The sequence below is a fragment of the Octopus bimaculoides genome, chromosome 20 (assembly GCF_001194135.2).
Source record: "Octopus bimaculoides isolate UCB-OBI-ISO-001 chromosome 20, ASM119413v2, whole genome shotgun sequence".
Classification (NCBI taxonomy): Eukaryota; Metazoa; Mollusca; class Cephalopoda; order Octopoda; family Octopodidae; genus Octopus; species Octopus bimaculoides.
The window spans coordinates 24488004-24499107 of NC_069000.1; the positions used below are offsets into that span (position 1 = coordinate 24488004).

The window sequence follows — 11104 nt, forward strand, 5'->3', positions numbered from 1 at the left end:
GTTTCTCCCTACAAAGGACCCTATCGTGTGCTTTCTCGCACTCCAAAGTTTTTCAAGGTCGACACTAATGGTCGTACAGAAATTGTGTCTGTCGACCGTCTGAATAAAGCATACCTTGACAAACCTTCAACTCCCGTGGACGACGTGCCCGTGTTTCAAATGCCGCACACACCACTATCACCACACACATTGTCAATGCCTTTACCAATGCATACACCAACATCAGCACCATCACAATCACACACACCAACAATTACACCACCTTCGTCGTTGCAAAGGAACCCTAGCGAACCTTATGTCACTAGGTTTGGCAGGACGGTGCATTGGCCCAAGAAATTGGACAAAACTATTTACGTTTAATTTATTGTGTTTTACTGGACAATTTCAGTTTTGTTTTTTTTCTTTATATATTTGTGCCACATTTTCTGCGTGGTTTCAGTGGCCATCTCAGACGTCCCTCCAAAATTTTTAATTTCGTGTTCCACACTCAAGGGGGAGCCATGTAGTGACGTCATATGGCGCCAAAAAGGCATAGTTGCCATTACTCCATCTTTAACCACGCATGCGTGGATTTCAATGTCCAAGTGTTCCTGCTTAATTCTGTCTCTTTTCCACGCCAGACAGCGAACAAGCTCTCTCATTGAGTGTGGTTGAACTAAGTTGTCTCTCCAACGATTCAACTCTAGGGACAGTACATCTACATTCAGACGTCTCAGTAACACAGACTTTCCCACACAGGAGGCTACTCAGAAACCGGACAATTAGAGGCTGTCCATTTTACCTCTTTAAATAAATATTGTTGTTGTTGATCAGTTTGGAGTTCTGCGTTCCGTTCAATTCCTAATTTAATATAGGAAAGTCAGGTGTACATCTAATGATGTATAACCCACTTTCTTAAACATCCATAGCTTACACTAGGTACATCTCATCGAGTTTCTACCTACAACTTTTCTACAGATTGAGCAGGGCCATCTACCTGAAGGGGTTTGTGATTTGTTTGCCTTCCTACATACTAGGACTTTGGTTTTTACAACATTGACTCTAAGGCCCTTCAATTCTAAACCTTGCTTCCACATCTGGATGAATAAGAGGGGGCTGAGGGCTGATCCTTGGTGAACCCCTACTTCTACCCAGAATTCTTCACTATACTCATTGCTGACCTTTACCTTACTGACAGCATCCCTGTACAGCTCTTATTAATCACTCGTCTATCCCCAGTTTCTGCATCACCCACCAGATAAGGGATTGGGGGACCATGACAAAGGCTTTCTCCAAGTCAACAAAAGATAAGTACAGAGGTTTATCTTTAGCTAGGTATTTCTTCTGCAGTTGCCATACCAGGAACATAGCATCAGTGGTGCTTCTACCTGGCACAAAACCGAACTGCATCTCATCTAAGCGAACTCTCTCCATAATTAGTTGGGATATGACCCTCTCCGTGACCTTCATCACCTGATCCAGCAGTTTGATACCCCTGTAGTTATTTCTATCTGAAGCATCACCTTTACTTTTGTAGCAGTTGACTATGGTGCTGCTATGCTGGTCATTGGATATGACTTCTTTGTGAACTACATGGCCTCAGTCACTTGTCATTGTCTTGGTGAGGCCCAATGTTCGAAGGTCGTGCCTCACCACTTCATCCCAGGTCTTCCTGGGCCTACCCCTTCCACAGGTTCCCTCAACTGCTAGGGTGTGGCACTTTTTCACACAGCTATCCCCATCCATTCTCGCCACATGACCATACCAGCGCAATCGTCTCTCTTGCACACCACAACTGATGCTTCTTACGTTCAACTTTTTTCTCAAGGTACTTACACTCTGTCTAGTATGCACACTGACATCCATCGGAGCATACTGGCTTCATTCCTTGCGAGCCTACGCATGTCTTCAGCAGTCACGGCCCATGTTTCACTGCCATGAAGCATGGCTGTTCGTACACATGCGTCATACAGTCTGCCTTTTACTCTGAGAGAGAGACCCTTTGTCACCAGCAGAGGTAAGAGCTCTCTGAACTTTGCCCAGGCTATTCTTATTCTAGCAGCTACACTTTCAGCGCACCCTCCCCCACTACTAACTTGGTCACCTAGATAGCAGAAGCTATCATCCACTAGTATGACTCCTTCGTGTATCACCTGGTTAACAATACGGGTGACTAGGTTATAGCCAACACTGCCAGATATTTTGAGCATCTCTGCAGTAATTCCTGATGGGCCGGGGTCCTTTCCTGTCTTCATACTCTTAATTGCTTTATCTACCAAGGTACTGTCAACTTGGATAGCTGGTCCCTCTGTTGGATCGACATTCGGCAGACTCTCTTTCTCCTATTCATTCTCTTTATTGAGCAATCTTTCGTAGTGGCATCTCCAAACCTCTTTCTTTGCAACCTCATTTAGTGCAAGCTTACCATCATCCATGCAGACACATTTCTCTACTACATCACGATTCTCTCTCACACACTGTCTTGCAACACGAAATACCTCAAGTCTTTGGTCCTCATGGCGCAGAACATTGGCAAATTTTTTCTTATCTGCTTCCCCGATGGCTAAATAAACCTGTTGCTTAGCTTCCCTTCTGGCAGTCTGATACAATTCCCTGCTACCACCATTCTTCCAGTCTTTCCAAGCCTGTTTCTTTTGTCTCTCTCTCTCTCTCTCTATATATATATATATACACACACAATATATTAAAATTCATGTGAAACAGACACTTAAATGATAAGATCATAGAATCACTAAATATGCACTTGCTGTCGGTTTTTAAGTGTTTGTAAATCTTCCTAATACTGTGGTTTGTGTACTCATCTGAAGAAAACGGTTTTTTATAATGATATAAATTAAAGAATTAGAAAATTTGTTGGAAACAGCTGTAATGAATTGACCCCTATCTATTTTTTATTTTATATATATATTAATATATGTGTCTGTGTATATCTTTTTGTCTGTTATTTGTATCTGTCATTGGACTGTGGCCATGCTGGGGCACTGCCTTGAAGGGTTTAGTCAAACAAATTAACCCCAAGACTAATTTTTTTTAAAGCCTGGTATTTTTTCTATTGAACTGCTAAGTTATGACATGGACTAACCAACACCAGTTACCAGGAAATGGTGGGCTTCTTTTACAGAGATTGGACAAGTAACTACTGATACACCAAAAACCTGGATGTTCACAACAAGAATAACTGTGATCATTAGTCAGTTCAATCAGGACAGGGGCAAAACAACAACTACATAGTTACAGAACACAGTAAAAGGTGATATTATAAAGTAAACATTTACTTAACTCTTTAGATGCCAACCTGCCTGAGATTCCCTCTTTTTAAAAAAAAAATTTATTTTGGATATATATAAAACCTCCTATTTTAACATGTTCATATTTAAATTTACATGTTCCATTATGATTTTATATAAGATCTGAATATTAAAACATTTTCAAACACTAACTTGATAACAACGAAGTTAGTTATTTTACTAAAACATTCCAAGTTAGTTGGTAATTTCTTTTTCTTTGCTGTTTTGTTTTGGATTAATTTAAATCAAATATGTAGTCTAATTCAATAGTAATATGGTAACAAAGGATTAAAGAGTGACTGAAAGTACAAAGACTTACCATGAATTTCTACTGGGAGAGCCTCTTCTCCAGCCAGAATGGCAGCTAGTAATGTTGCAGAGTTACAGAATTCCACAGTGACTGTAAAAAAAGGAACCGCTTAAAATACTTAGCATGAGAAGAGAGAGAGAGAGAGAGAGAGAGAGAAAGAAGAGGAGAGAGAGAGAGAGAGAGAGAGAGAGAGAGAGAGAGAGAGAGAGAGAGAGAGAGAGAGAGAGAGAGAGAGAGAGAGAGAGAGAGAGAGACGCTGAGTGAAAGACACAGAAAACTGAGGCAAAGAGAAACGAGAGAAATTGACAGAAAGAAGGAGAAATATATATATCCTCCTTTTTATCCTCATTTAATGTCCATGTTCCATGCAGGCATGGGTGTCTATGGCTGGATGCCCTTCTTAATGTCAATCACTTTACAGTGTGTATGGGTTGCCTTTTTTGTGCCACTAGCACTGGTAAGGTTGCCTGGTAACTTGCAAGACAAGAAAAGAAGAAAAAAAAAGCCTCACTGAGTGGTGTGTGTGTGTGTGTGTGTGTGTGTGTGCGCGCGCACACGTGTGTGTGCATGCGTGTATGTGTATATATACATACAAGAGAGAGAGAGAGAGAGAGATTGACAGAAAGAAAGGAGAGTGGGAGGCAGATAAATGGAAGACAGAAAAAGTACAAGGAAATTATAGAGGAATCAAACTTGTTATACAATGTTATGAAGGTAACAAAAAAATCAATGATAGAGAAGACCTAAACAAAATGCAGTTTGGTTTCATGCTCAGAAGAGGTACCATGGAGGCAATCTTTCTAGTGAGGTAAACTGCAGGAGAAATACTTGGCTAAGAGCAAATCACTATTCCTGGCATACATTGATTTGAAGAAAGAATTTGACTGGCTACCACATTCCGAAGATATAAGTAGATATGAATTCTATATTGTACCCAATGTAAGGTATGGACACACAAGAAGTGTAGTGGAATCCCAAGCAGACTGAGAGAAAGTAAGCTTCATTTATGATGTATGCACTGGAGCAAAACCTACTATGAGCACACACAAAGTAGATCCTCTGAAAGGTCTAGATAGCACACTACAAATAGTCGATAGCTTTTGTTATTGAAATGTAATTATCAGAGGAGGTGGTTGCTCTGAAAGTATAGTAGTCAGTGTTAAACAGGGTTAGGCAAAAGTGCTGGCAGCAAAGGTCTTTCCCTCAGAGTGAAGGGCAGATCATATGACACTTGTGTTAGAACTTGGTGCTGCATGTTAGTGAGACACGAATCTTGAATGTCCTTCAAGTGTGCTTGAACAAGAAAGTTAAAATATTAGATTAGATCTTGGAAAAGTTACTTGTTAATAACCAAAGCTAGAGATAGATCAAATATGTTTTGGAATGATGTAATTTGAGATGTCACTTGATGATTTGATGAGGTCGTTAGAGGAGATGCGGCTTGGTGCAACTTGGTGATAACCTGAAAAGAAGTGAGGGATGATTTATAATATACCAGCTTCGTGAGATCTCCATGAGATCTAATAAGTCTTGGAATGAATGGAAAAAGTTGGAGTAGACTGTCCAAAACTTGTTATAATGTTATAATGACAGTGATGGTGACAATGATGATGATGATAACAATGACATTAATGATGAACATAATAATGGTGATGAAGCTGCTAAAGAAGATGACAAGGAACTAAAGAGCAACTAAGAATTAGTCATTACCTGTCTCTGAGCATTTCAGTTCACTGACAAGGGACAGAGGTACAGATGAGTTTATTAACATGTGACTTATGTGACGGTCACAGTTACACATCAGTTTCATGACATCCTTCACACTTTCTTTGACAGGAGCAGACACTTCCTGAAAATACAAACACAAAACATCAAATAATGTATGAGAATTGATTTGATTCTTTTTTTTTCAGATTGATTATTTTGTTTGAAATTTAGAAGTCCTACAAACATGGTCTGATCTCTTTAAAATTATCCTCTAGGGTGATGAAGCGGTATTCCATATTGGTGTGTTTGTGAACCATCACAACTCCCACTACTGGGCAGGAGAAAATCCTCATATTACCACTGAAAAAATGCAGAGTCAGCCCAGGGTAACGGTATGGTGTGGAATGACTTTGGACAGAATTGTGGGTCCTTTCATCCTTTACAATAACAGGAATGCTGAAATCTGGCCAATTATCAGTACTTGGGGAGAATACTGAAGATTTGATTTTTATGCTATTTGATTTTGTTATTATTGTTCATGGATGGCTGAATGCCCACATTCCTGGGAGATGGATGGGTCATTGCGGTCCGCATAATTGGCCAGCCAGAAGCCCTGATTTAACACACTGTGACTTTTTTTCTTTGGGGTTGGTTAACGGGGCAAGTCTACACTACCAAACCAATGACTTTGGAAGAACTTGAAGGGCGAATACGAGAAGTTATGTCTTCCATCCCACAAGAGTTCCTGATGAAATCAGTTGATGCGGTTCCTGGGCGGCTTGAGAAGCTGGTGGCGAATGTGGGTGCCTATATCAAATTTTAAATAAAACTCCATGCTATACGCTTTCTCCACATACTTTTTACTCTTTTACTTGTTTCAGTCAATTGACTGAAGCCATGCTGGAGCACCGCCTTTAGTCGAGCAAATCGATCCCAGGACTTTTTTTCTAAAAATTATAGTTAATAAATAAAATATAAGCATTCTAAAATAGGGAGTTACTTTTCAATCACCCTGTTTATAAAAACCAAAGGCTAATTCTTGTGTAAAATTTTACACCGAAGACAATAGAAGTGGTCTAACTCTAAATCGGAGCTACCGGCCATTTTCCAACATCTTGGTCAAGGCAGATCCGAAATAAATCAACAGTCTAAGGGAGACAATTAAATGTGGATTATATTTCTTTCATTTGTTTTTCCGAAATAAACGAGCTGTCTAAGGGAGATAATTAAATGTGCATTATTATCTCCTTTACATTGGTTTTATATTCATGACATTGTAAAGTTACATATGGATGAAATTGTAGTGATACAGTAGGATCAAGAGGAATCGTGTTTGTGAAATAGAAGAGATTCACGAAAACAATTACGCAAGAATGAAAGTATATTGTGAAGTTGCATGAGGATGAAATTATAGTTATTAAGTAGGTCTAAGTTAACTAAATTTAGTACCTATTTGGTCAAATTGATAATATTTCAGATTTTTCCTGTCATTTCAATTAATTTGACCATTCCATAGATAACTGTGTATTTATTTCCTGAAAACGGAATGGGGGTGGGTGAGTCGGTGGTGTGTTGGCTCCTATTTCTAGCACTTCGCATACTGGCTTCATTCCTTGCAAGCTTGTGCATGTCCCCAGCAGTCACGGCCCATGTTTCACTGCCATGCAGCATGGCTGTACACATGCGTCATACTGTCTACATTTTTATTCTGAGCGATAGGCCCTTTGTCACCAGCAGAGGTAGGAGCTCTCTGGACTTTGCCCAGGCTATTCTTGTTCTAGCAACTACACTTTCAGAGCATCCACCCCCACTACTGGTCCCTCTGATGAATTGGCATTCAGCAGACTCTCTTTTTCCCATTTATTCTCTTTATTTGCAGCCTCGTTTAGTGCAAGTGAACCATCATCCATGCAGACACATTTCTCTCCTACGACATCATGATTCTCTCTCACACACTGTCTTGCAACACGAAATACCTCAAGTTTTTGGTCCTCACGGTGCAGAACTTTGGTAAATTTTTTCTTATCTGCTTCTCCTCTGGCTAAATAAACCTGTCTCCTAGCTTCCCGTCTGACAGTCTGATACAATTCCCTGCTACCACCGTTCTTCCAGTCATTCCAAGCCTATTTCTTTTCCCTAATGGCCCCGTCAACAACATTCTTTCACCACCACGTTACCTTGGGTCGAGAGGGGACTTTGCACCATCCACAAATCTGGTCAGTGGCCCTCAGCAGGTTGTCCCGTAGAAACCTCCAGTTGTCTTCCACATCATGTGATACTATATCCCCCTCTATTTCGTCAAAAGCTTTGAGTAATACGTCTCTAAATCTCTGTCCATTTACAGGAACTTTAAGCTTTCAGACCCTTCTCCAAATAGCAAAATTAGACCCTACTCCGCGAAATAGCAAAATTAGAGAAGAGCATCTTCTGGATTTGTATTCTTTCGGGGGAGTTATTAAAATGAGGTAGTGGAATCCGAGTGTGTGTGCCAATTTATATAGGGTGGGGTGGTGGAGGAGGGGAAAGTGTTGGAGAAGCAAGTGGTTATCGAAACACAGAGTGAGACAGAGGGAGAGGGGGCCAGAGTTAGGCTGGTCAAGGATAGAACACGAGAGAAAAAAATATTCTTTTGATATATACACATTATATCTCTTTTACTCTTTTACTTGTTTCAGTCATTTGACTGCGGCCATGCTGGAGCACCACCTTTAGTCGAGCAAATCAACCCTGGGACTTATTCTTTGTAAACCTAGTACTTATTCTATCGGTTTCTTTTGCCGAACAACTAAGTCACGGGGACATAAACACACCAGCATCGGTTGTCAAGCAATGCTAGGGGGACAAACACAGACACACAAACACACACACACATATATATACATATATACGACAAGCTTCTTTCAGTTTCCGTCTACCAAATCCACTCACAAGGCTTTGGTTGGCCCGAGGCTATAGTAGAAGACACTTGCCCAAGATGCCACGCAGTGGGACTGAACCCGGAACCATGTGGTTGGTAAGCAAGCTACTTACCACACAGCCAATACACACACTGGCTGGACCTGTGAAAAATTCACGCGAAACAAAAAGTGTAAGCATCTGTAAACAGTGTCCTGGTGCCATGAGAAATGATTGTATATTATGACCGTCTGTCTTTACATTCTGACTTCAAACTCTGCCGAGGTCAACATTGCCTTTCGTCTTTTCGGGGTCGATAAATTAAGTACCAGTTGTGTACTGGGGTCAATCTAATCAACTGGCCCCGCTCTCCACAAAAATTTCAGGCATAGAAAAGTATATTGTGACAGTTACAGAATATATAAAGTAATGTAACACCAATGACTATATAATCCAACCAAAATATCTCAGTTACACAAATGTAAACGAAATTACTATTTAACCTTAAAATGCATCGTACATATTCAAAGAACCTTCTTGGTTTAGTGGTATGGAACGTTTTTCTGGTATACTTTTATTCTGTCACTTATTTCAGTCATTTGACAGTGGCCATGCTGGAGCACCACCCTTTCATCGAAGAAATTGACCCCTGAACTTATTCCCTGTAAGCCTGGTGCTTATTCTATCAGTCTCTTCTGTTGAACAGCTAAATTACAAGGACACAAATGCACCAGCATCGGTTGTCAAGCAAATGGTGGTAGTGGGACAAACACAGACACACACATACACATACATACAAACATATATATATATATATATATGACAGGCTTGGAGGTAGTGGTGATGCTGGCTGGTGCAATTTTGTGGTTTGTTGGTATGCCGAGAGAAATCCAGCGAGCCCCTAACTGGCTCCCTGATCTTAAAGGTGTAATGTGGATGTGTAATGATGGAGCACCTGGTGAGGTGGTGATGCTAGCTGGTGCGGTGGTCTTGCTCACAGAACTTCATGGTAGACAATATATTGTGCGTATGTCACACCATGTTTTTGGCCTCGTCTCTTATCCCAATTGAGTGTCGTAACTCTTACTTTGATATTGTCCATAGCTTGGGCTCTTGAAAATGCGACTTATAATTGGCCATGAGAAAATACTGGTTGAGGCAAATGTATTCCAACTTTTTCAAGTGTTTGCCCTTGAGCCTTATCAATTGTCATTGAATATGCAAGTCAAAGTGGAAACTGAAGTCAGTTTAGTGTGAATGGAATATTTGCATCACTTGGGCTAAGTTTAATTCTGAGAATTAGAACTGTACGACCTCTGTTGGAGCCTGTTACCAATGATGCCTCTACACAATGTTCATGAAATCTTTGCACTTTCATGTGAGTTCTATTACATAATCCTCGACTAATTGAGAGATTTCTTAGCAGCATTACAATAGCGCCTACTTTTAAGTTGAGGCGATGAGGAGGTATACTGGATGGAGTGAGTGAGTTTATGAATTCAACTGGATAGTTCTGAACCTCCTCTTCATTATTGCAGGACACTGAATCTGTGCTTACGTACGTTTTCAGTGCCTCTGGTATAATATTAAGAACTTTTTTCATTTATTGCAAGACAGACAGAATTTTTAAGAGATAAAATTACTCGTTTTTCCATTTCTTCTGGCATGCAGTTGTCGAAAATCTCTGGGTACAAATATAAAAATTGAAATGCAAAAGAATGAAATAATAAATGGATTTATGAATGTAAGTTTGGTAATTGCATTTATTTCCACCACGCAACACTTATTATTGGAAACACGTTTTAACTAACCTAAATTATACACACACAAATACATTCATATACATACATGACTCAAGTTGTAGCTGTAATTCAAAGGGGCTAGCTTTGTCATATTCTGTGTGAGGCTGAATCTCCCTGAGAACTACGTTAATGTTGTGCATGTCTGTGGAGTACTCAGCCATTTGTGAGTTAATTTTATCCTCGTGTGATAATGAAAAGAGAAATTGACAGCCAATATTTGCTGTGCCTATGTATCTATATATGAACTTTCCTTTGGATTTATATATCTACTGTTTCTCTCATTTTTTTGCTTTGTGTCCCTCTTCTCTCCCACTTTTGATTTAACAATGTATCTATGTATCTACTTCTCTTGTGATTTGATAAACATTTGAAAACACAAAATGAACGCCGTCACCATTCACTGTCTCTTTCGCACTCTCTCTTTCTCTCTCACCTTTTCTCTCTCTCCCTCACTTTCTCTCTTACGTCCTCTCTGAAACATTTAAAAACACAAAACAAACGCCGTCTCTTTCATTCTCTCTTACTTCCTGTCCTCCTCTCTCTCGTTTTGCCAATTCTTTCAAGTAAGTGTGACGCACACAACAGGTACGTACAAAAACAAAAAGTTAGCATATTAATATTATTGATAATTATAATGAGGGATTGGTTATAAGCCTCTTCATGCGCTGGCAAAATAGACGCCAAAAGACAATATTACCACCTTAAAATGGAGAGGCTTATAGCCAATCCCTTGTTATAATTATGTATCTATACTATAAAAGGCAAATTTTCTGTGTGTGTGTGTATGTTTAAAATTCATACATTTACACAATTCCAAATTTCTTCGATTAAACAATCGCAATTAATATTCTAAATACAATTTGTTAGGTCACTGCATCATTTTTTCACTCCAAAAATTTCCTAATAACGAATATAATCCATAAAACTACACGAGTAAACATTTTCTCCCTAATAAAATCTAATTTCCTCTTTCTAATACAAATCCTTTCAACTCCTACTTTCTCTTATGAACCCTTACGAAAAATCCAACAACAAATACAAAAAGAAAGGAAGGAGAAAAAAAAAACTATTTCAGTATCAAATCACATTTCGATACTGTAATG

The 11104-nt window shown here is 39.5% G+C and overlaps 1 protein-coding gene across 1 annotated transcript in view; it reads right to left on the minus strand.

The window, feature by feature from the left end:
* LOC106883214 (NCK-interacting protein with SH3 domain) overlaps positions 1–11104 on the minus strand; it is a 47085-nt gene that overhangs the window by 12705 nt on the left and 23276 nt on the right. The window contains exons 4-5 of the mRNA XM_052974932.1: positions 5308–5446; positions 3607–3687 (exon numbers count right to left, since the gene is read on the minus strand). Of these exons, the coding sequence (XP_052830892.1) occupies positions 3607–3687; positions 5308–5446 (220 nt within the window). The remainder of the gene's footprint in view (positions 1–3606; positions 3688–5307; positions 5447–11104) is intronic.